The sequence below is a fragment of the Protomyctophum bolini genome (assembly GCF_963924005.1).
Source record: "Protomyctophum bolini genome assembly, chromosome: 21".
Lineage (NCBI taxonomy): Eukaryota > Metazoa > Chordata > Actinopteri > Myctophiformes > Myctophidae > Protomyctophum > Protomyctophum bolini.
This window is the reverse complement of record NC_137882.1, coordinates 30,281,738-30,308,526: the sequence shown is the minus strand read 5'-3', so window position 1 is coordinate 30,308,526 and position 26,789 is coordinate 30,281,738. Positions and strand designations below refer to the sequence as shown.

The window sequence follows — 26,789 nt, the reverse complement described above, 5'->3', positions numbered from 1 at the left end:
TACGCTCCAAAAGTCCACAGTATACTGCCCGTTCTCGCGTGTTGGAACGAGCTCCGACAACAAAACAGGCGATTTGAAACGCCTGGCCGACCCCAAAGTGCACTGCACAATTTAACGCCATGGCGGGTTTTAGCAAAAGGTGATGGAGGCAAAACTAAACGGTCAGCCGGGAACATGCGAGTTTGGAACGTCTGTTGTGGGAGCATGTTTGTTTTGGCCATTATGTATATACATTATGTACTCGACACGTTTCGGACAAGGTCCAGGTCCAAAAGTCATTTCGGCCACGTCCAACTTTTTGCTCCAACTCAAGTACAGTATATACTTGCAGAATATAAACGTACATTACTTTGTGTTGGCCCCAGAATACAATACGCCAGGATTCAGAGAGAGAGAGAGGGGGGAGAGAGAGAGAGAGAGAGAGAGAGAGAGAGAGAGAGAGAGAGAGAGAGAGAGAGAGAGAGAGAGAGAGAGAGAGAGAGAGAGAGAGAGAGAGAGAGAGAGAGAGAGAGAGAGAGAGAGAGAGAGAGAGAGAGAGAGAGAGAGAGAGAGAGAGAGAGAGAGAGAGAGAGAGAGGCAGAGAGAGAGAGGCAGAGGCTAACCGCATTAATGCAGGGGACACAGCTCTCATTACGTGCACTATTAACTATAACCTTATTGTCACGCATGCACACACACACACACACACACACACAGACACAGCTTGGTGTGTGTGTGTGTAGGCAGACTGTATGTCAAATGACTGTAATTATGATTCATTTATAGATGACTGACAGCCTCCCACCTGTGTTGTTTGTACCAAGCACACGCTGTGTGTGTGTGTGTGTGTGTGTGGGGAATGTACACACGTTGTCTGTGGGCTGAATGCGGACAGGCAGGCCATGACGAATTGGGTTGCAACTATTACCGGTAACTATATTATGAGTTATACTTTGCAATCAATCAAGCACACTTTTTTTCTGTTGATACATTATACAGTATATACATAAACTAGAGCGGTACTAATGCATGCCCCACCCATATATTATTATGCCTGTGTCCCTTTTATGCCCATATGGAGTTCGTTGTCAGGCATGTCCAAATAATATGGAGTCTATATACAGATGTCAGAATGATGTCAGAACATCATTCCACCATCCTTGTAGTGGGGTGGAATGCGTGCATCGGATTTGAAGTCGGTGGGGTGAACGGTTCTCGAGTTACGTGGATTACAACAGTGCACACGCAGACGGAGCATTTAGATACTAAATGGACTCATTCATAATTCATATATAATCAACTAGTGGTTCAGGCGCCCTCTAGTTCGCGGATCGGACCGACGTGCGCATATATTTGGGCATATACCAGGGCCCCCCGCAGGACATGTGTCCATTTTACTCCATTTTAATAATGATAGACCCTTTGAAAACACACGTCCCTGCTTCTGGTGACTGTCTGACTGATATTGTCGTGTCCTTCTAATGAATGTTATACTCATTGAAAACACACGTCCCTGCTTCTGGTGACTGATATTGTCGTGTCCTTCTAATGAATGTTATACTCGTTGAAAACACATGTCCCTGCTTCATGGTGACTGATGTTGTCCTTCTAATGAATGTTAGACTCGTTGAAAACACACACATCCCTGCTGTCCCTGTGTTAGTCACTTCTAAAACGGCCTTTTATAGCCTAGACAATTGGGAACGGATTCAGAGGGTTTTCCATTGCCTGATGGTGTGTTTTACTGTCAGGTGAAAAGAAGCGGCTTAACAAGGACTCCTCATGCATTGAAGGAACCATGAGCGCCGCTCGGGGCTCTCCCCAGGTTGGCAGAGGGAGAGTAGCGCCCAGGATTATGACTGGGGGAAAGAAATGGGTTATAAAGTAAAAAGTAAAAGTAAAAAGTAAAAAAAAAAAAAAGAAAAAAATCTGGCATTTATACTTGCAATGTCACACTTTGGAAAATAGCTCGTCACGACACCTTGTGCCGTGATTGGCAATTTATTTTGCAATAAAGGTGTGTATAGGCTCCACACAATCTAAAAATGGAACAGATAAAATGTCAGGCACATATTTGTGTTTTAAAAAGAGCAGGTGCACCAAGCAGCTGCAATACAAGCTGTGTACACTGCTATACACAAGTACACACTACTGACAAACTACATGATGCAACACAGATAGATGCACACGTTATACTGCATGTTGCATGTACTGTACAACATGCAGTTGTATAGTACATGCAGTATATATACATGCCATGAGGAGCAGGTGAGCCAGTAGGATACAACAGTACGTCCTCCCGGTGGGGGCTCCTCACTGGCAGGTGAGCCAGTACTATAGGGTATACAACACTATGGCCTCCCAGTGGGAAAAGGGACCTATAGTCAAAAATGTAACATTTTTGCTGGCAATGCCTAATGTGTACTTTTCCAAACGGGGGCTTGTCATGCTCGTTTCCCCTGGGAACGGTTCCAAGCTTATATATATGTTTGCACAATAAGAACTGTGTGGATTCGTGGCGACGCTCGCTAAAACTCACTATGGGGCGTTTTGTAAACTTGTGACAAAGAAAAAGATTCATAGGGAGACTGCATGGAGAAAGCCCTGTTATTTACACTTCTATTAGTATGGTGCCACCAATGTAGGTAAAGGAGGCCGATAAAGTGACTGCTATGACCCCATTTCTAGTAATCATGAATTGGGCACAGGGTCTAAGCTCGGATGTGTTTAACCCATTTAGACCTTACGTCGAAATTTTAAAAATGTCTTCTAAATCACGACAGTTTTCTGAAATACCTTCTATATCAGCGGTGCTCAATATTCCATGTCAAGGACTCCCAGCATTATTATGTAATTGGCCGCCGACCCCCATCTGAAAATAATTATGTTGACCTCCCAGAAGCAAAGACATGAGTTACAAACTTTCACTCTGAAAGAATATATCTTCAAAGCTTTGCGCCACATTTCCGCGATTAAAAAAAATAAATAGCAGATCTACAAGCTCGTAGCTTGTAGAGCTGCTATTTTTCAATAGCTATAGTAGAACATAATGCTTAAAACACCCAAAGGGGTTCCCGCCTAGAATGGTTTAAGACCTGGCACTCTCGAGGCGTAGACTGCTGGGTGATTTATTTAGAGATGGTGTTTCGATGGCGTCTCAGCAGCTGCAGACACAATTTAATCTCCCAAAGGAGCCTCTTTTTTTTCTTTTTTTGCAAATACGTCACTTTATTAATTCATTATGTTTGCCATGGCCGCTTGGTCCGCGTTATAGTATAAAAGTGGAGGATTTTATTTGTAAATGCGGAGATGTGTCTCACTTGATTTCATCTTTTTGTTGTATTCTTTTGACTCCCTGGAGGTATACTGTACCCTCCTTCCCGTGTTAATAACAAATATGTCCTGGACGACTGGGCAAGAGGCCATGGATTCGGTTAAAATTCATGTTCAGCTCTGACAGATTAAGATAAACAGTATAAGACATATGTATTCACAGACTGCACATTACATTTGATAACACGTGCTACTAAACAAAATGGGCCACTCAATTACGCCTATGTGTTCTAAATGTCATGCCGACCTTGGAACGAACTATCACTGTACTAGTACTAGTAGTAGTACTAGTAGTAGTAGTAGTAGTTTATTTTGGTAATTAAGAGAAAAACACATTAATGCTGTGATTTAACAATCGTTTTCGAGGTCTCCCTGCCGTGTTTTCACTATAACATTTGAAGAGCCACTGCACCGACGGCCGCGTTGCTTGTCATGAAAATCCACTTTAAAACGATGTAATCGCTTGTCGTGTTCAGAGATATTCCAAAGTGGCGATCACGACAACGGAGCGGAGAAGGAAGGTGCGCGCTGCGAGTGTATTGCATTGGCCTCATTTTCCCAGAACCCTTTGCACACCAGAGCGACGGACCTTTTTTGCGATGACGTCATCAAAACGCGTCACCTAACGTCCGGGTAACTCGCGAACGGGAGGGAAATTGTTCTATACAGTCCAATTAACTTGTGTTCGCGAGTCAAAGTGGTAATTGCAGGCACTGTATTAATATACTGCTGGAGGTTGCAGCTAAAAAGTCTGAGAACCACTTAATAAAACCACACAAAAAAAAAACACATGCTATTATCAACACTTTTAATGAAGTGACAGACGCGAGTGCCGAGTACTTAGTCCACACCTGTGTGTGTGCGTGTGCGTGTGTGTGTGTGTGTGTGTGTGCGTGTGCATGTGCATGAGTGTGAGCTGATGAGTCATATTTACAGAAAGACGACACAAAAAAAAAGTGAAGCGTAATCTTGTTTAGGTGAAAAATGAGTTAAAGTTTTAGACTTCTAGAATCTTCAAAGTAAAACTCATCATATTTTCTCTTTGTTGTTATGTAACTGTGAGGTTTTTCTTATGTGGGTGACTCTCATAATAATAGGGCCACGACAATAGCCTGCCCACCACCCACACAGTAAAATCCTCAGTCTTAACCCATTCTGACCTGAGATCAGATTCATACGAGGTTTCCACTGGACACACACTGGTCTGATGAACCCATTCTGACCTGAGATCAGATTCTAAAAAATGTCTCAATGTTTCAAAAATAGCAGACCTACAAGCTCGTATCGCGCCACTCGGTGGCACGATATGAGCTTGTAGATCTGCTATTTTTCAATAGCTAAAGCATAACATGATGCCAACACCAAAATGGGTGCCCGGTCAGAATGGGTTAATCAATCCCTTTATAACTCTCTTGAGTGTTCCAAATGTCACCAAATGGCGCAGTCGGAGTTCAATTAATACTCGGGAATTCACAGTGAGATATCTGTCGGTCTCTCTCTCCTTCTGCACGCACGCACGCAGGCACACATGCACACACACACACACACACACACACACACACACACACACACACACACACACACACACACACACACACACACACACACAAAAGGGATATTTCTTCCTCAAAGCTCCGTCTATTCACCTGCAAAGGATTGTGGGACAGGTGGGGGTTTGGGGAGGGAGGGAGGGGAGGAGGAGGAGGAGGGGGGTGCGGAAAGGACAATAGACCCCCTGTCACCTTTTAATGTGACAACAATTCATTCCTATTTTTTCCAAATTAAAATTTGGACATATAATATTGCTTATAGCAGCTTTAACTTATTTTCTGTTAAGGATGAGATTGGGTGAGTTACATTTATGGTCACATGATATCGCCTATAGGGCGAGATCGGACGAGATAAAGGTTTATAATGTTTAATAATGACTTTTACCGGCAAAGCTTTTCTTCCACGTTGGTGACGTCAATCGATCATTTTCCTTCATCCAGTCTATCTTTAGCGACAATCTAAAGTGGCGTTTCTATTGGAGTTGATGCTCAGATTGAGAGATCATACAGAACATCCATGATTTACGGGCTCAATAAAGAAATAATATCGCGACCTCGCGGGATCAGCGGTTGTGGTCACAACGAATGCGTGTGACGTGCAAACCCTGAAATGATTCCCTGCTACCGGAAGCACACAATGTGCCTGGTGTCACTTCAAAATAGAGCCGGTGCGGCTTGAAAACCGTGGCGCTCCTGAGCCAACAGCACCATCTAGTGGTCAGCGGGTAAAAATCGCTGGCAGGGAGTGGATTTTTGTACCAGCAGTAAATTAGTCAAAGTGTAATGCGTATACCGTTTCTCCCAACTCTGTTGTGAATTCTGGGAATTGTAGTTGTATAGTTACAACGCTGACGAAGGCTTCTGGCTGTTTGTCTGCAGCATACCTACCTTATGAAGAAAAAAAAGTGCCTTTAAGGACAATTCCGTGAGTGCTGGTATTCTTTGATTTTAAATTGTAGTTCGGACATGCCATAGACAGAACAGAGGTGTGTTCAAATAGGACTACAAACATGTCTGCTATATATACAGAATGACATTATAAAAGGCTATACGGCGTGTATTCTTTTCCTTAACGAGGTGTTTTACGATCTTCAGCCTCATCATCATGTGCACCATTCTCACTAACTGCTGCTTCATGGCCATGTCTGAACCCGCCTACTGGGCCAAGTACCTCGAGTAAGTACCTGTCTGTCTGTCTGTCTGTCTGTCTGTCTGTCTGTCTGTCTGTCTGTCTGTCTGTCTGTCTGTCTGCCTGCCTCACTCTCTCACTCTCTCTCAGGTATACGTTCACAGGTATCTACACGTTCGAGTCGTTGATAAAGATCCTGGCCAGGGGCTTCTGCATCGATCCCTTCACCTTCCTGAGAGACCCCTGGAACTGGCTGGACTTCAGTGTCATCGTCATGGCGTGAGTAACATATACGCACACACAGATACGTGCACGCAAATTTGCTCGCCGCACGCACGCACGCACACTGGATGATGTGTGTCCTTGAACTGGAGGGGTCTTCTTGTGGTCACATGGACATTTGGCGGGACAGGACACATAAGTCACCTCTCCTCACAAGCGTGCTGCGAGCGCGCACACACACACACACACACACACACACACACACACACACACACACACACACACACACACACACACACACACACACACACACACACACACACACACACACACACAGAGAGAGCGATACAGCTTGTTAAATATCTGCTATTAGCCGCCCGTCAGCTGCTCGCTGTTAGTTGCCAGTCTTTTAGCTTTTATTTGCCAACTGTTGATCTGCAAGCATGTCGCGCGGTTGTTGTTGTTGTATGCTAGTGTAGCAGCATGCGGGAAGAAGGAGACGCACGTTGTGGGCGTGCATGTGCCAGGTGATTTTAATTTAATTATTGGGCGTGCATGTGCCAGGTGATTTCAATTTAATTAATGGCCGTGCATGTCCTAGGTGATTTTAATTTGATTAATGGGCGTGCATGTGCCAGGTGATTTTAATTTAATTAATGGGCGTGCATGTGCCAGGTGATTTTAATTTAATTAATGGGCGTGCATGTGCCAGGTGATTTTAATTTAATTAATGGCCGTGCATGTGCCAGGTGATTTTCATTTAATTAATGGGCGTGCATGTGCCAGGTGATTTTACGTGCATGTGCCAGGTGATTTTCATTTAATTAATGGGCGTGCATGTGCCAGGTGATTTTACGTGCATGTGCCAGGTGATTTTACGTGCATGTGCCAGGTGATTTTAATTTAATTAATGGGCGTGCATGTGCCAGGTGATTTTAATTTAATTAATGGGCGTGCATGTGCCAGGTGATTTTTGGCACACTCATATATGACAGAGAAGAGAGCAAGCGTTAGTCTGCATTCAAGTTCAGAAAGTGAAAGGTTAGACAAGATTGGGGGGAGGGCAGAAGACAGTCAGGGAGCAATCTAGCTTGTCTTGTCACAACCACATGACAATGTCAATAGTTTTCATTTAGTTTCAATCACATTTTACTCACCTGGAATGCTTTAGTGTTAGTCTAGTTTTAGTCGACTAAATCTACAGTTGATTTAGTCGACTAAAATCTTGGCGGGCCTTGATGCCGTCGTAATGACTGATTTTACACTTAGACCTTTAGCTAAGCCCCGCCCTCTCCCACAATAGACACTCCCACTTGGACACTTTCCAGCCGGGCTCATTCATTCCAATGTAAATATCATGGATTTTACACATTAAATACTGGTTCATTTCTTTTTTTTTTACCAGACCTTCAAAATCTCTTCCAAATCCGTCAGCAAGCCCTGCCATATGTTTATGCACTGGAAGAATATGAGCGTGACATTTTCTTTTTTTTTAAACAATGTTTTATCATAATGAAGACTATTATGATAAACAGTTTGGGGAGGGGCTTAGCTATAGGTCAATTGCGAGCTGCTCTGCCCCCCCCCCTCTCCCCGCGGAACAGAGAGAGCGGTTTCGTTTTAATAAGTGTCGTGTATACGGCGCCCATAAATGCATTGCGAGCCGTGCGACACACAGGAGACATACCGAGGAGACAGCTGTCTTTTATATGTGTCAGGCGCCTTATGTAAGTTTGACCATGTGTTTACATAACAAAATAACTACACATTAATGTGTAGTTATTTTGTTATGTGAACACATGGTCAAACTTACATGCTATTCCTTTAAATAATCAGTTGTAATATGATCTTTAATGGCAGCAGCTATCTAACATCTTTGGTTCTCAAACTCCCAAACTAGTGATTTTTTTTTTGTCGCAGATCTACAACCTCACAATGCGTCGATAATTGCTGTGAGCTTGTAGATTTATACATATTTTGCAGTACTTACTCCAAAGAATATTTTGAATATTTTGCATTTATTTGTTCATGAAATTACTAGAAAAAACCCCCAAAAAACATTGAGTTTGTTTTTTAATTCATGAGAAGTTTTTGCTTTTTGGGAAATATTTTCTTAGAAAATGTTTTGAACTAATAATAATAATAATGAAAAACAAAAATGTAGGGACCCATTATACAAAATGTGTGCGCGAGCCCTTTGATCAACCCATTGATGCCGAGTGCCAAGCAGGGAGGATGGTTGAGAATCACATGCTAGAGCCCTAAAAAATATTCTCTTACGGTGGGTCCCTGGCGTATATTTTCTAATGGGGGGTCCACGGGGCTAATGATTGTCAATTTGGGGGTCCTTGACATGAAAACGTTTGGGAACTAAGTGCTCTAACCACAATGCCACTGTCTGGTATAACTGACTGCATGGCGCCATTGTGGCTCTCATGTATACGCTCTGATTGAATCTGAACCTGTTCGAGGGCAGGTCCCTGTGGGACTGTCTGCCTTGGATCTGCTGGGAGAGGCTAGTGGTTGGTTTAGACATTTAAATTAATCGCCTTCTTCTCTAAATAGAATTCATGACAATTATTGGTCATTTAATTTCAATGTTATGACAATATAAAAAAAGCGGGTGTGCGTGTGCGTGTGCGTGTGTGCGTGTGTGTGTGCGTGTGTGTGTGTGTGTGTGTGTGTGTGTGTGTGTGTGTGATATTAGTAGTAGTACTAGTAGTAGTAGTAGTAGAAGTATTTACATATATTATGTCAATATAAGCAGACAGGTTTGTTACATTTCAAGTTATACAAATGTTAACCATCGCATGGTTAATTCATGCGTATTAGGCCCCTCCTCTTTATTGTCGTCTGAATTATGTATGACTTGATATAGATTGATATAGAACTCTTTTTTTTGTACTTTTTATTTTCAATTCCCGGGGTTTTGGTTTATTGTGGTTTATTTTATTTTTTATTTTTAAAGACTCTTTGCGTGTCTTACCAGGTCACGATTATGAAATTATGACCGATGTCCGATCTCTGATTCTTTGCAGGGTCATATCTGACCGATTCCGATATTCAATCAATCTATAAATAGCCTGTACTCTTTTCCAAGTGTCTGTTTTCAGAAAGACTTTTTGAAAGACTACCGAATGAGATGAGTACACAAATTAAATGTAGAAAAATAAAAGTTTATTTTTTTACTGAAGATAACTTAAGATTTTACATCGTGATGATTTGGCTCTTGTTGTAGACTAGAGGTACTGGACACTTTTTCTCAAGGCTTTTTCCTTTAAAAAAATATGCTGGTGAAAACCGAATGAAATAATTTTATTTTGAGACCATTCCGATACTGATATGGCATTTCTTATGGCCCATACCGTATATGGCCAATTTCCGATTATGCTACCGATTAATCGTGCATCCCTACCTGGTACTTTAAGACACGCAAAAAACAAAACTACGTTTTCGTTGTTTGCTTAAAGTTGTCATAGATTCAACTCTAATAACCCTGATCTCTCATCTTTCTCTCTTCCTCTGTGTGTGTGTGTGTGTTCGCTAACCCTCTTCCAAACCTGTGTGTGTGTGTGTGTGTGTGTGTGTGTGTGTGTGTGTGTGTGTGTGTGTGTGTGTGTGTGTGTGTGTGTGTGTGTGTGTGTGTGTGTGTGTGTGTGTGTGTGTGTGTGTGTGTGTGTGTGTGTGTGTGTGTGTGTGTGGGCGTATACGTTGTGGTTTATACCACGCGCCCCCCCGCCCGCCACCCCCTCCGCTGCAGGATGCTAACAGAGTTTATCAAAGTAGGGAACCTCACGGCTCTGAGAACCTTTAGGGTGCTGAGGGCCCTCAAAACCATCTCGGTCATCCCAGGTAAGGCCCCCGGCCACAAGGAGGCGCTATATACGCCGGGCACGTATACACCACGTACCCGACGATGATGACATGTTGTGTATATATAAACGTCCGCTGTTTAAATGTCTCCTCATTGTGTCGCCTGAGCTCTGCCGTGTGTCGCAGTCTCCACAGAAACCTCACCCACGCCCCGCCACTTCCTACTTCTTTTTGACCAATTGCAGGGCGGTGATTACTCCGTCAACCTCTCTCTCTCTCTCTCTCTCCAGATCTTTTCCTCCCTCACTCTCTGTTGGCTTGTTGGCGTCACTGTTGTCATACCTCTTGTGTGTATGTGTGTGTGTGTGTTTGTCTCTCTGTGTGTGTCTCTGCGTGTCTGCGTGTGTGTGTTTGGTGTCTCCCGGCCGGCTCAACCGGCTGCAGGTATGTGACAGAGTTTGTGGACCTGGGTAACGTGTCGGCCTTGCGGACGTTCAGGGTGCTGCGAGCACTCAAAACCATCTCGGTCATCCCAGGTGAGGAATGGTTGTGGCATCCAACCATCCGTCCGTCCGTCCGCCCGCCCGCCCCGACGCACGGAGGAACTCCCTGAATGGCTGTGTGCGCATACTAAACATGCACTAACTAGTATGCGGCACAAAAACACTATGCTAACTAGTGTGCACTACTAGTATGCTACTATGCACTCGATATGCATACTAACATGCAGTATGCTTTAAGATTTGTATGCACTTAGTATGCATACTAAGACTTAGTCTGCTTTAAGATTAGTATGCACTAAGTATGCATATAGTAAGACTTAATATGCACTTGCATGTATGCACTTACATAGTATGTATACACTACGAAGTTGTATTCACTATGACTGCACGGCATACTTGCTACACTAAATTGTTTTTTCAATGTTTCTTTATTTCTAAATACTGAGTGGACGTCAGAGGATTAGTGGCACAATTCAACAACAGCACAGAAATCTACAGAATGACCCAATGATGAGCAGATGATCACTCAATTGATCTCTAGTCATTGTCAAATAGCTACAATGCTATTTCATTATTCTAGGGATTTTTGGTGACACTTTATCCATCTGTGGCTTTATTGCAGCAATCAGATGTTAAAGTTTGATTTTTTTTATTTTTATTTTTTACTTCGGCTGGATATTTTTCTTCACACATATTGTCAGCTAGCATGGAAAATTATTGACAAGTTTACGTGGTTTGTTGGCAGCATTAGCATCCACCTTGGAAGAGAAGGCGGCTGTTAGCAAAATTAGCAAACGTGCTAAGTGCTAACATGCCACATTTACTTAACTACGTAACTATTTTCCCCCATTAGACAATAAGACAGTGACTGAAGAAAAGCCATATTGGAAAACGAGCATAACGCACATTTCAATATTTGACTGACAGCTTGGCCAGCCTCTGTGTACCACTCTGCATTCTAATATTAGCATTGTCCATAACAGGCCATGAGTAGCATGTTATGGACATTATTCAATCACGCTAACGCCTAAATTGTGCTCTGTCTCACGACTGGACGAGATATGTTGCTTTTCGGCAAGCAAAACTGTCGCGTGACAGAGTACAACTTGAACTCCCCAAAGTTCATAATCATGACGCTCTGGTGCCGTTATAACCATGAATGAAGCATGTTTATAACAGTAGTCACAATCATATTCCATGGACATTATCCTGAACACGCTACATTAGCAATGTGTCCAGAAAGCACAACATACGATACGAATCAGACGAGTGAAATTTTGATCGCAGTACTGAATTGTTATAGTGACAGTTGTAGCGTCTGCTTCCAATGAATCCGATCTATTTTAATCAGTTTTAAAACATTTAAATAATGTTTGTTTGTTTGTTTGTTTGTTTGTTTTGTTTGTGGTGATGGGTTTGCCTTGTTGTATGTTTGTCGTGTCGTGTTTGGTTTCCACATGTACTTACCGTGTCTTACGTTGACTCGTCTCTCAAATGTGAACGTTTTTCTTCGTTGCTTTATGGTCTGTTTTCGATTGTACGTTTTTTATGAATGATGTTTGGCGACACATGAAAACCTCACATGTCCACACAGTTCAGTTTAGTTTTCCTGACGTCCGTGCTCAATGTCTTGCTCACTGTAAATTGCTCTGGATTAAGAGCGTCTGCTAAAATGTCCTAAATTGTAAATTGTAATTTTTGCCAAACAAAATATAACTCCTACATTCCAAAGTGCTTGTCAGGGTGGGGGTATATATCCAGTTCAAATAGGATTATTTGTGAGGAGCCACGGGCAGAAATGTTTGGGAACCACTGTATTATTCAACATAATGTGGCCACATTTGACTGAGGGACTGCCATTGGATTGTTTTTCATGTCCTATGAAAGCAGGGATTCATAGCTTCAAATTGACATATTGGTTGTTCAGTTTGACGCACCAGTTTTGAGATATGGCTTGAAAGGTTCACTTCTGTGGACTACACTTATAGCTATACTTATAAGCATTTATTTAATATTGTCGATTTCAGCTCTGATGTTTATTTCAGACATGCTCTAGTATGTGAAGAGTCTGCCTGTGCTATTGACTCATTTTGGATAAAATATAAATAAATTCAGTTTTTCTCCTCTGGTGAAAAGCTGGAGTTTGTACGATGGCAGGCTCTCAGTCAAATCTGGTCACATAATTCCACTTTTATTAGTGACAACATGGGTCACCAAATGTCAGCGTTTGATTTGGTCTCTCTGCAAAGTACACATCCATTCGAGACCTGTGCGTATACTGTTGCAGGTAGGCTATATACTCCCAAAATGTAAATAGTGACGTCTGGTTGATTAATTTCGTCCCCAGCCCTCACCCGTTTGACTTCATGCATGTGAGAATGTGTTTGTTCATTTCAAAGAATCTGAGAACTATTCTAGATGTGTAGTTGTGCGGTTTTCATCTGATACCAGTCATATTTCAATGCCTGTTCATTGTTGTTGTAATATGAGTATATACTGTATGACATATTTGTTTTGTTTTAATATTAGTACTGAGCTGTACTAAGTGGACAATCTGACATCAGTTTCCAAGTCATGGACCAAAGAGTTTGGAAACGATTGACAAAATGTCTAATCCTAGTTTGGCGAAATTTTCCTTGAATTTAGAACAGCTAATGGGGCTGAATTGAGTTGAATGCCGTTTCGTGGCTGGACAAAAATCCTTTCTCTCCATCAACTACCATTGAAATAACAGGTTTTTAATTTGCTTCGTATTGATATTCTGTGCATTCAATTCTTATTTTAAACTTTGTTTCAGTAAAAAAAAGGAACATCACAGGTGCAGCATGGGTTTGTTTTTAGTTATTTAATTTTCTTTAAAAAATTATGTTTTAGCAAATTCGACATAAACAAGGTGGAACAAAGCAGAAAGAGACTGCTGGTTATTCAGTCATGGACAAATCAAGGCTGACAAAATGTAATGGCGAATTGTCATGATAATGAGAAAAGGTAAAGGTATAAGACCTCTTTTCTTCTTCCGTTTCTTTAAAACCTTGACCATTGTTTTTATTTTAGCGACACCAATATAGGAACCTAAAGTATACTACGGTGATTCCATTAATTGGAACACTCTTTTCATTCAAATAAACATGCTCTGAAAATCGCATGCACGGCCTATCGGCGGCCGCGTTAAGTGGCCAGACGAGTGGGCCGCGCACACTATCAACATTTTCAAGTAGGCCCTCATCCAGAAAAAGGTCGAGAACCACTGACGTATAGTGCGTCATCGACACCGTCGTGTCTGGAAGAAATCTGTCAAATATAAAGCTCATTTGATCCATGTCTGGGAAACCTGATTGGAAGAAATCATTAGAACTATGAGCTCGTCCTGTGTCTCGATTGATTGGGACTCACATTTTTTTGGCTTTTTTTCTCCCCCTCCACAGCAGCCAATTATTTAAATGACATGGTCGAGTACATTAGCAAAAGAAAATTGCCAATCCACAAGCTCACAGCGTGCTGAGATGTGATGTGTTTTGCGACCCGTCGTGAGCTTGTAGATCGGCTGTTTTGGCGGAAGAACCGGAGCCTATATGGGGCGGTTCATGCGTTTGGTCCGACGGAGTATTGGTTCCGAACGACAACCTACCTCAAACCCCTCACCCTAACCTCCCTCCCGGGGCAGCACACCTAAACCTAACCTCTCCCGACCCCCAACGCACCTCGGACCAATGCTCCTTTCGAAACAGTGTTGTTTTTGGCAGCAAATTTCTTTTTTAGTTTAGTCATAGTCTTTGGACTGAAACTTTGGACTTTTACTCACATTTTAGTCACCTGGAATGTCTTTGTGTTAGTCTAGTTTTAGTCGACTAAATGTCATAAGATTTTAGTCAACTAAATCTACAGTTGATTTAGTCGACTAAAATGTATTTTGGCGGGTCTTGATGCCATCGTAATGAGTGTTTTTACACTCAAAGTTTTTACAAAAATGTAAAATGACTTGTACTGGATCTCTTGTCCACCACTCCCTTCCTAACATTTTAGTCTAGTTTTTAATTTGTCGACGAAATTGTCAGTATATTTAGTCTTAGTTTTAGTCATCGTAGCTTAGTTTTCATTTAGTTTCCATTTGTTTTTGTCAGTGAAAATAGGTAGTCGACGAACATTTTTCGTCTTAGTTTTAGTCGACGAAAACAACACTGCTTAGAAACAATGCTCAGTCGGACCATAGTATGCCTCCCGCCTATAGGGATATTCATTTATTCACGACCTTCTGGCACATTCTTGACTCTAACCTCTAGGGCATTTATTACTATGTGTGTGTGTGTGTGTGTGTGTGCGCGTGCGCGCTCGCCCAGGCCTGAAGACCATCGTGGGAGCGCTCATCCAGTCGGTGAAGAAGCTGGCGGACGTGATGATCCTGACGGTGTTCTGCCTGAGCGTGTTCGCCCTCATCGGCCTGCAGCTCTTCATGGGCAACCTGCGGCAGAAGTGCGTCCGCTCGGCGGCGCACTGCGTCAACGGCTCGCTGGCGCTCAACGCCTCCTTCTACTGCAACAACCGGACCTGGAGCAACATGAAGGACTTTGTCCAGAACGAAGGTATGTATATATATATATATATTATATACGAATGCATGCCTATATGCACTGAACCAGTATAGCCTCGGAAACTCCCTGTCTCCAGGGAGACAAAGAAAAAGTGCCGAGTCCACTTCAATTCAGCATACATAGTATAGCGCAAACGTCGCTCACTCTCTGCTGATTTCTGATCGTCTGCACCTTTGTTAAATTGACGCAGACGCGCACGCACATAAGATACACACGCACGCACACACACACGCGCGCACTAACTATCACTTAGCTGGGGACCCCCTGGAACTCCCTCAAGGACCCCTGTGGGTCGTTAACTGATTCCATACAGTGAACCACTGCTGTATACGTTTAATACGTTTACAGTGAACCACTGCTGTACATTTAATACGTTAACTGATTCCCATACAGGGCGTCGTCCACTCGGGACCCGTCTTTGGGTCTCGGACCAATTGTGACCCGAGTATTTTATTTTTTTATGATTTAAGAGATGTTATTTGATGTAAACTTTCATTTGACTTGACGGACAGTGCCTTGTATGGCGAGTCAACAATGAGTCTGTGCGTGCGTGCGTGCGTGCGTGCGAGAGATTGGTATTTCCTAAATGGACTGGACAATGTCAAGTTGGCAGCGTGCTTAAGTAATGACGTCAGCCACTACACACACACACACACACACACACACACACACACACACACACACACACACTGTTGTCAGGCTGTTAGGGTTTATTTTGTCAAAAGGCACAACAAGCAGTTCAGGCGATATGCATACGAGAAGTGACACATGCGTGCCGTGCGCACGTGTACACACACACACACACACACACACACACACACACACACACACACACACACACACACACACACATAGCGTGACAGGCCTGCATCATGTAAGCTACTGCCTGTCTTCACTGTCACATTCGCTGTTACTCTGTCTGTGTGTGTGTGGTGTGTGGCTGTGTGGTGTGTGTGTGTGCGTGCACGCGCCATGCTCCTCCCCTTTCCTAGTCCACTTCCTCTCGGGTGCTTGCGTCTATTTCTTTAAGTGTTTGTTTTTTAGTGGCTTTCGCCTTTTATTTAATATTTTTTATGGAGGGACAGACAGTACGCTGACAGGAAATGGGGAGAGAGATGGGGGGGGGGGGAGAGTAAAAGGCCGTCAGGATCGGGAGTCGAACCAGCCAAGGTGCCTGGACCACTGAGCCATGGCCCAGGCCATCGTGGGTTTATTTCTACTAACAACAACACTTACATGTTCAGGGCAGCGGCGCTGACAGGAAGATTAGAACCCAATAAACAGTTTGTTTGTTCTGTCTCTCCTCCTCTCCTCTCTCCTCCGGGCAGCATAAGCATGGTCTTTCCTCCTCTCCTCTCTCCTCCAGCTAGCATACATTTCTCCTTCATGTTATCCGGTCTCCTCTCGTTCATGTCATCGTCGGTATGTGACACGTCGAAGAAGAACAGCGTCTGTGACTGGCTGCCCCTCCCCCAAAGGGCCCCTGCTTTCACAGACTGTATAGTGAAGATAGACCACAATAGGCTCACAATACCGTCGCCACGCATATACTAAAAGTAAAAAAGTATTTAAAATCATGGAATTTGTTTGGTGGTTTGAAATGTGTAACGTTGCCCCCGGCCAGTCCGACCCATAATGCCCATACATGGGCGTATGAGAAGTGCTCAGTGGGACACGTGCGTGGAAGTCTTGTCATACCGACAGTATCCTTCTGAGGGCGTTGGGCACGTCACTGCTTGGCGTCTTGACTCCATAATAGATAAAACTACGTAAAAAACGGAGCTATATGATGACTAAAACTATATGACTAAATGTATTGACAATTTTGTCAACGCGTAAAAACTATAGGCTAAAATGTTGGGTGGGGGTAGAGATCCAGTAAAAGCTTGTAGATCGGCTGTGTTCGGCACACAGCTCGAAATCAGCCATTACCATTATGAAGTTCTGCCAACAACTTTAAATCAACTGTAGATTTAGTCGACAAAACACTGAAGCAGTGAACATAATATGGTTAAAATAACATCTCTCTGACGTGCTGTGGGGGACTCGTGGCGGTCACGGAGGTATATGGAGGTTTTCTTTAGTGTTTTTTTTAGGTTAGTGATAGGTATTGTGTTTATGATTTAATGGTGATTAGGAATGGAGCTCGAAAACCGTTACAAACTCGATAACAAATGCATTGAGTTCACATCCATGCGGTATCAATAAGCTTTGGGCCTCATGGCGTCGAGCCTGTTATCGAGCATATAAGCGGCCCATGAGGTCATGTTGGAACAATCAAGACAAGAGGCGATCAAGGATTCAATTGAGTGGCCCACAAACATGTCCGTCTAAACGTGACACCTGCCAACACAGTCCTGCGCGGGTAATCAACATTACGCTCTTGACAGTGACGGTACACGCATTAATCATCAGTTAACAGTATCTTCAATGTTAGAGGGGGCAGGGGCTGAAATCCCGTAAAAGAGGGCACTTTTTGACAAAAAGCAAATAGCAGATCTACAAGCTCACAGAGAGCTTGTAGATCGGCTATTTTCAGGTGGCGCAAAAAACCAGCACTATTTAGCTAGTGGAGACTGGAGAGACGACATGGATTTCCTAAACAAATTTGTTCAACACAACATTCCGCGTTTTCCAAGTTCATTCTCCTGAATGCTGCCTTAATTCCGGAATGGCATGGAAAGGAAAGGAGAGGCATTTTTGCATTTCTTCCACCATAGTAAATTAATTGCATTCATCCGTTGCAGGTCTGGAGAGGGCAGTTGTTTTATACAGACGGGTAAAAGGACATCTTTGATGTCTTATCTGTGCACACACGTCCCTGTGCTGCCTCGTAGGCTATGCCTCTGTATAGGAAAAGTCACACTCCCGACAAGAAAGCTGCAGCTTCTTGGGCCGCCTTATACACGTGGCAGTCTCGGTCGTTGCACCTGTCGGGCAACGACCCCTCTGGAGGCGAGAGGGTGGTGAGAGGACGTACCGCACGGCCGCTCAACACCTACCGAGCGATCTTTGCATGGATCGCTGCACGGTTTAACCCATTTAGGCCTGACGTCGACATTTAAAAAAAATGTCTTCTAAATCCTGACAGTTTTCTGAAATACCTACGTATGTTTCTGTATCAGTGGTGTACTCAATATTTCATGTCAAGGACCCCAAAAAAGATATGAAATTGGCCACCGACCCCCCCATCTGAAAATATGTCGTTCCAGGAAACCTCTCAGAAGCAAAGATTTGAGTTAAAACGTTCACTCTGAAAGAATATATATATCCAAAGATTTGTGCCACATTTTCACGATTTTTCTAAAATACCAGATCTACAAGCTCGTAGCGCAGCACTCGGTGCCGCGCTATGGGCTTGTAGATCGGTTCCGGCCCAAAATGGTATAAGACATGCAGGTATATATCCGGCCCAAGGCCAACCACCTGACACCCCCGCCAGCACGTTGCACGCCCCCCTATCATCAAGGCCCAGCTCCAGGGGGGGGGGGGGGTACAGTATAGGTCATGTTGTCCGAATGCCTGCGACGGCCGCATACCAAAGACGCTGCTCTATACAGCTAGTAGTAGAGAGGACAGCTGAAGGAGGGACAGCGTTAGCCTGGGAAGACCCCATTCTTCCGACGTCAGAGAGACACTGAAGGCCAACCTCAGGGGTATAGAGATGGAGCAGAGTGATCTAGTAAGAGAGGTGGCGACACTATAGCGTCGTTGACTCCCATTGTAGCAATGGAATGCGGAAGTGCTCATTCTATATGGGCCGATTCATACTCCTATTTTAGAGCCGAATAAAAGTCGGTTCGGCTCTGTAGAGCCTACTATGTGACGTCATTTGAGGTTTGGGGGGGCGGGCCGGGTACCGTCCTAAAGTCGGCTCTTCGGTGCTACTGAAAATTTCTGACGAGCCGAAATAATTTCGGCACTACAGCGCCGAAACAGCGGTAAAATAGGAGCATGAATCGGCCCCATCTCAATGGGATAGTTACAATGTTTGGAACTATAAGCCCATAGCGCCCCGTTATCGTTTTGTGGAAAGACGGGAGACGGTACTTTCAACAGTATCTTTTACTATAGGGCCTTCAAATACAGTAGTCTTTCTAACAGACCAATAAAAAAAATATGAATGCAGAAACAACAACAACTAAGGTACATCACGTCAACCTTTGGCCAACTTCTGACCAATCACAGTGTACTGTACTTCTGACCAATCACAGTGTATACTGCACTTCTGACCAATCACAGTGTATACTGTACTTCAGACCAATCACAGTGTATTGTACACCGTACACAGACATGCAGTGTGCATTAGGCATAACAACGGCCCCTGGTCGAGCCCCTTGAAGGGGCCCCTGGCCCACTGCGAGGGTCCCCCCCCGTGTCCTGTGTTAGGCTGAGGACAGGAGGGAGATAACACTGGATGAGGCCCACTGAGAGTGTGTGTGTGTGTGTGTGTGTGTGTGTGTGCGTGTGCGCGGTCGTTCCCGGCCCGTGTTGCGTTTCTCTCTGTGAAGCAGCGTTTAGCTCCCCCCTACCCACCCACCGCTCTTGATTTGCGTCTTAAAATAGAAGCTATTTTGTATAAACGGTAATGGTGTTGCGTGCGTGTGTGTGTGTGTGTGTGATGGAGGGGGGGGGGGGGGCTAATGCACCTTTCTATTTATTCATTTCCAGTTGGCTGTAGCCGGCGGTCATACGAGAAGTATAGTACTCGAGTCAAAGTACAAATACTCCCGGGTTCAGATATTACTACATTACAGTGTAGTATTTTATTTAAAAATAATAACAATTATAATACTTCAGTATTCAAAAGTGCATACTTGACCCATTTCGGACGGGAACCCCTCCTGGTGTTTTAAGCATTCCGTTCTACTTTAGCTATTGGAAAAATAGCAGATCTACAAGCATACGAGCTTGTGGATCGATCTGCTATTTTTGAAAGATCGTGAAAATGTGTCTCAAATCTTTGAAGATATATTCTTTCAGAGCGAACTTTTTTTTTTTACTAAAATCTTTGATTCTGGGGCCTGGGCCGTGGCTCAGCGGTCCAGAGGCACCTTGGCTGGTAACCCAGTCTGGCAGTGATGTGCCGCGGGTTCGACTCCCGGTCCCGACGGCCTTTACTGCATGTCTTCCCCCCCATCTCTCTCCCCATACCCAGTCAGCCTACTGTCTGTCCCTCCATAAAAAACATCTCGATACATTCACACAAACTCACACATATAAGCTACTCCAAAAAGTACAGCAGTGTAGTACATGTACTTTACGTTACTGTGCAATAGTCGGTACGTTACTGTAATGCATCAATCACGGCATCAACACAAATTTGTCCCCTCCACAGGCTCCCTCATCGACCTTCCTAAAAGCTTCTCCTCTGAAACCCGAGAGGTTGAAGTCCGCTGTCGTTTGTAATCGCGTCAGGCGTCCTTTATTGGCTATTGGCCCCCTTCAAAGGAAGACCAATCAATGTGCATGTTGGGGGGGAGAGAAAAAAAGAAAAACGTTTTCCCATAACACATTATTATTCCTTCTGTCTGCGTGTCTGCGATGTTGCACTCTACTCATGTCAGAGCTGACAGAGGTCACGAGTATGGCGGGAATCCATTATTACAAATCCGGTTTCTTCATGCAGTAATTCCCAGTTAAAGGTTAATGGTCCCATTGTCCCATATATATATATATATATATATATATATATATATATATAAATTATAATGGAGACCATATATCAAAATCCCAGTGTTGCCTATAACAGGCCTATTTGTATAAACTTTATTTCAGCCTCGGGGTCCATATCACATACAAAATGACAATAAATAAGATAAAAAGCAAACAGACAACCAACAATAAAATGTAAACCATATACTGTCTGTAGAGGCTGTTACGCCAATGTCTCCCAAGTCGTAGAAGAGAACCGATTGGAACTCTTCACAGCGTTGGTTATTAAAATCATAATGACACAGTTGCCAGACTCAACGAACCGGCACATGAATTCATACATTCTACGTTTCTCAAAAGGGCTTTGCCAAGTAGGAAGCCCCCAAATTAACAAACAGCTGGCTGGCACTGTGTCATCTTGGTATACCCTCAACCGCAACCGCAATGCATCATTATATGCAACCTTGAGTTTATGCACGCTCGCCTTCCTTGTATAGTTACTCCACAGGTGAGCAGTATACAAGTTTACAACGGACTACAGGAAGCTTTAAAAAGTGAGACCTTGACTTCTTTAACCCATTCTGAACGGGAACCCATTTTGGTGTTAGCATCATGTTATGCTTTAGCTATTGAAAAATAGCAGATCTACAAGCTCATAGCGCGCCACCGAGTGGCGCGCTACGAGCTTGTAGGTCTGCTATTTTTTGAAAAATCGAAGAACGACTGACATTTTTTTAGAATCTGATCTCAGGTCAGAATGGGTTAATCAGACCAGTGTGTGTCCAGTGGAAACCTCGTATATGAATCTGATCTCAGGTCAGAATGGGTTAAAGCACTTATGGAATTTCCGCATCAGCATATTTGCTATAGGCATACAGTTTGCACCCCGTTGTCCGTGGATGTCTTTGTCATCTGTGAGATCATCAGAATTATAATCACCAAGGTACTTCATCTCACACGCTCACACGAAGAATGTTACCACTGAGACTAAACTGAGGAAATGCAGCCGTTTTATTCCTTTACTATTATTGTGGGGGGGGGGGGGGGGTTCTAAAATTGAGGTCCAGGGACCCTCTGGGGACCCTTACAGGTTTGTAACTCTGACAGTTTAACACATGGACCCTTACAGGTCTGAGGCATGGTGGTCCTTGAAATTAAATCAAAGTTTGATTTGTTTTGATTGCAGACAACTTCTACAAGGTGGAGGGAGCCAAGGATGCCTTAATCTGTGGGAATAGCAGCGATGCGGGGTGAGTCCATATTATATCTTTAATGTATACATTATAATCTGATGATACGGGGTGAGTCCATATATCTTTAATGTGTACATTATAATCTGATGATACGGGGTGAGTCCATATCTTTAATGTATACATTATAATCTGATGATGCGGGGTGAGGCCATATCTTTAATTTATACATTATAATCTGATGATACGGGGTGAGTCCATATCTTTAATTTATACATTATAATCTTCCATGAACTGCGGATGGTTAACCATCTATGATGTATATAGGATCAATACATGAAGGATCACGGAACAATTTGTATGGGTCACAACTCGAGTAAAACTCCCATTTTCTTTTACTATACAGTTTAGAAAAAAAAAAATAGGTTATTTAAAAACACACACAAGATATATAATATATACACACACACATTACATTTATTATAACGCATATGAGGAGTAATTGTGGATGATTGTTTCGAGTGTCTGTCTGTCTGTCTGTCTGTCTGTCTGTCTGTCTGTCTGTCTGTCTGTCTGTCTGTCTGTCTGTCTGTCTCAGCTGAAGCTCAATTTTTTTGAAACACGTGTCTCTGTGTTTTCCATGTGCACCGTGACTAAAGAGTCCTGCTTCTTGCCTACCGTGCGTCGGGCAGGGATGAACAGCTAGTGAACTGCTGCCTCATCCTGTTGTTTCCATTTGAACGGAAGTCACAGATATAGGACTGAGTCTGTGTAGAGAGAGAGAGACAAAGACAGTGACAGTGTGTGTGTGTGTGTGTGCGTGTGCGTGTGCGTGTGTGTGTGTGTGTGTGTGTGTGTGTGTGTGTGTGTGTGTGTGTGTGTGTGTGTGTGTGTGTGTGTGTGCGTGTGCGTGCAGAAGTTGCTATATATTCTGCTCACCAGCAACGATGACTTGTTTTAGCCTGTGGGCTAATTCTAGCGAGCTAGCACTTAACCGGCATACACCCACCCCCACCCCCCCCTCCCTCCACTCAACAACAACCCTCCGGGCTCTCAACTTGAGAAAGCCCGGAGGGGGCGAAACGTGTTTGCAATATAAATATTTTTTTGGAAACCTCTATGGCTTGGGGGGGGGGGGAGAAAAATATGAATGGGGGTCTGGATCAGGTAGGATCCGGAAAATGGCCGCCCGGCCCGGCGGCACTAGCTATATGTGCTGTTCAGAGCAATGCAATGGTCTATAGTGAGTTATTATACTGTATGTCCATTTGCTGCATGTCCTTAAAACACCGCCGTAGTGCTAAACTGTTATAGTGCCCCATGTGTGTGACATTTAACGTTTCGTGCCAAATCCCCTCGAGCGTGGCAAACACTGCGTTGTGTGCCAAGTTTTGCATGGTACACGGATTGGAAAGAAACGGAGCGCGCCTGTGGCCCCCTGGGGGGGCCCTGACTGGGCAACTGGGGCCTGGGGGGGGCGGGGGTGGTGGGGGCGGGGGGGGTGTAGCTGTTGTCATGGCAGACTCCTGCTCGGTGCAACGTGCCCAATAGTGTGATGCGGGTCGCCGGGTCCCGGTGTGTTGTGGTGGTCATGTCCTCAAACACAGTCCTCTTCGCATAATGTTAAGGCATTTAGACCCTGAGGCCAATTTCAAAAGAGAACAATTATCTTCTAAATCCTCACAGCAGTTTTCTGGAAAAAAAAAAAAACATATGTTTCTGGTGTCAGTGATTCTCAACCTTTTTCATGTAGATTAATTTGGCCGCGGACGAGCCATGTGACAATATTTGGTTCCAGGGAGTTGAAAGAAATATATTCAAAGGTTTTCACGATTTTTTCAATATAAAGTATGACGCACCAAATGGGGTCCCCGTCCTGAATGGGTTAATTCAGTTTTCTTATTTAATTTTCACCTCGGATTTGAAAGGTTTGTAAAAAAAAAAAAAAAACGCGCACAACATGCCCCTCTAATTCCTAAACGCAATCCCATATTTTTTATATGGGGAAGATATTTTCAATTTGATTACAGAACTATACGATCACATTTTGGTACATGTTTGCATGCTCAGTGCATTCATAATCCCGGTATGTACGTTAATGCTGATATTTTGACGGTGCACATGTCCAGATGCGCAGCACATTGAGGTAAATTGGCGTGTCAGCGGGGTGTGTGTGTGTGTGTGTGTGTATGTGTGTGTGTGTGCGCGTGTGCGCGTGTGTAAACAGGAGCTCGCATTGACCCCGTTTTTCAGCCAGATGTCTCCACAAGTTTAGCATTTTGCCTCAATGTGCCCCGAGACACGCACGCACGCACACACGCACTCTCTGTCCTCCTGACACGTTTGGGGTTTCATCTGGTGATGTTTGCATTGTGTGTGTGTGTGTGTGTGCGCGCGCGCGTGCGTGGCTTGCGTGCATGTGTGGGGCTCATGGTGTGCTGTTACATTTCCGTATGTTTGCAGTGAGGAACGGAGCCTTCCCGAGGTGTCAGCGAGCAAACACTACATCTAGAAAAAGACCAGCCTAGCCATGTTGCACTTTTAGGTAGTTTAGATATATCTATTTTTTTTTGTATCATTTTAGCAGGTTCTTGAAAAGCACGTGGACTACATTTGCTATTACTTCTATAATCACCCTACAGTATATCTCAATTTACAATTTGCAATTACAATTTAGGCATTTTAGCAGACGCTCTTAATCCAGAGCAATTTACATTAAGCAAGAACAAAAAGCATGGCAATACCTCACATACATAAAAAGTAGTTATCATGAAACATGCGTGAGCTAAGAACATAACAGTGGAATATATATAATGAAACTATATGTATAAACTATACATATAATATACTATACAATACCATATACTAAAGTGCTATGACTGAAGCAATTCTAGTGCTGTCTACGTACTGTAACATGCTATAAGTCTGTATAAAATGTTATATAAGTCTACATAAAGTGCTATCTAAAGTTCTCCATACATGGATCTGGGCTGGCCCATTCTGACATCACAACACGGGCACCGCTCTAGTGTAATATAATAAGTAATATAATATTGTGTTTTCAAGGATGTTCTAATAGTTGTAATGGCATTCTCCTGAGTAATACCGCTGTCGAGACTATATATATACATACACGGTAGCTGCTGTGTTGGTTTTGTTTAGCGCTCAATGCATTTCACGTGCCTTTTCGCTTTGCAAATTGGTATTGCTGACGGATAAACTTGAACCTTGACCCTTGGGCATGTCATTGAACCGGGGGCTTATAGTTCAAGTGACATGTTCACCCATGCGTGCGTGAACCACATGCATGCTCCATGTGCCATGAAATGAAACATGCCTGGTCAATGCCATGTATACGTGTCACCCCCCCCCCCCCCCCCCCCCCATCAGAGACCTCTTACACAAACAGACAGACTGTGTGTGTGTGTGTGTGTGTGTGTGGTCCTTGAAATTAAACGTGTTGAGAATCTCTCAAATGGGGGTCCGCAGGCTAATTAGTGTCAATTAGCCTGCGGTGTCATGAAAATGTTTGGGAACCACTGACATAAACGACACCTTGTCGGGGTGGTTTGTTTGCTTTTATATATCTATATCGTTCTGCCTTTGCCAAGGGGGACTCCAACACAACACACAACACTGTGACCCAGGCGTGGTGGGAGTGATGCCAGGACTCCAGTACCAGTGTTGTTTTTGGCAGCATATTTTGATTTTAGTTTTAGTCATAGTCTCTTGAATATAGATTACATTTAGTTTTAGTCACATTTTAGTCACCTGGAATGTTTTAGCTTTGGTCTAATTTTAGTCGACTAAATGTCATAACATTTTAGTCGACTAAATCTACAGTTGATTTAGCCGAACAAAATGTATGTTGTCGGGAAATTGTCAGTATATTTAGTCTTAGTTTTAGTCATCATAGCTTAGTTTTCATTTAGTTTTCGTCAGTGAAAAAAGGTAGTCGACGAACATTTTCCGTCTTAGTTTTAGTCGACCAAATCAACACTGTTCAGTACTCTATTCAGTATTTTTCATTGTGTCAACTAAATCCTCCATTAGAGATCGAATTAATGCAAACTAGATTCAACATACTCAACCCTGCACACATTCTAAATATGCCTGTATTCTCACAATCTCCGAATGCTATACAGAGTCTGGAAATACAAGGAAGCTGCCATTTACGTTCTCGAAAATATATTTCAAAATGTCTTTAGAGATACATCTTTTATTTCCTTTTCTGCTAATCAACAAGCTATATAATGCTTGGATTGATTTATATTTATATTAGGATATAGATTTGCGCAATTGTAAAGACGAAACGGAAGTGGGGAGGAGTCTCCAATTCCGCCTCATATTTGACTCATGACAGCTACAGTATGTATGATGAAAGCATTTGGAAATTGCTAGAGGCAACAGTCTGGCAACGCGAGACTAGTGTCGGACTAATGCCTGTCGGACTTTTTAGTGTGTCGGACCAAACACATGCACACGTATTTTATTGCACCAGAATCACCTCTCCTGACCTAACACACACACAAAAAAACTACAAAAACTAAAAACCCAAAAGTGCCCATATGGTAGATTCGGCCCGGAGTGCTAAAGTGATACTAATGAAGAATCTGTTCCATTCTGGTCAAAACAGAGTCAGTGTTAATGATACTAATGAAGGCTCTGCTCCATTCTGGTCAAACAGGGTCAGTGTTAAGGATACTAATGAAGGCGCTCTGTTCCATTCTGGTCAGACAGAGTGCTGCTATTGGGGCATGATGTGTCGGCTCGCAGGAAACCCTCGCCTCACACAAAGTGAGGTGCAGCTTCCAAGTGGAGCCCCA

The 26,789-nt window shown here is 43.4% G+C and overlaps 1 protein-coding gene across 1 annotated transcript in view; it reads left to right on the top strand.

Moving 5' to 3' along the window:
• Positions 1–26,789, top strand: part of scn5lab (sodium channel, voltage gated, type V-like, alpha b) — a gene marked incomplete at both ends in the record, with an annotated part of 143,496 nt that overhangs the window by 11,627 nt on the left and 105,080 nt on the right. The window contains 5 exons of the mRNA XM_080793847.1: positions 5,958–6,038; positions 6,142–6,270; positions 10,471–10,562; positions 14,867–15,109; positions 21,960–22,023. Of these exons, the coding sequence (XP_080649973.1) occupies positions 5,958–6,038; positions 6,142–6,270; positions 10,471–10,562; positions 14,867–15,109; positions 21,960–22,023 (609 nt within the window). The remainder of the gene's footprint in view (positions 1–5,957; positions 6,039–6,141; positions 6,271–10,470; positions 10,563–14,866; positions 15,110–21,959; positions 22,024–26,789) is intronic.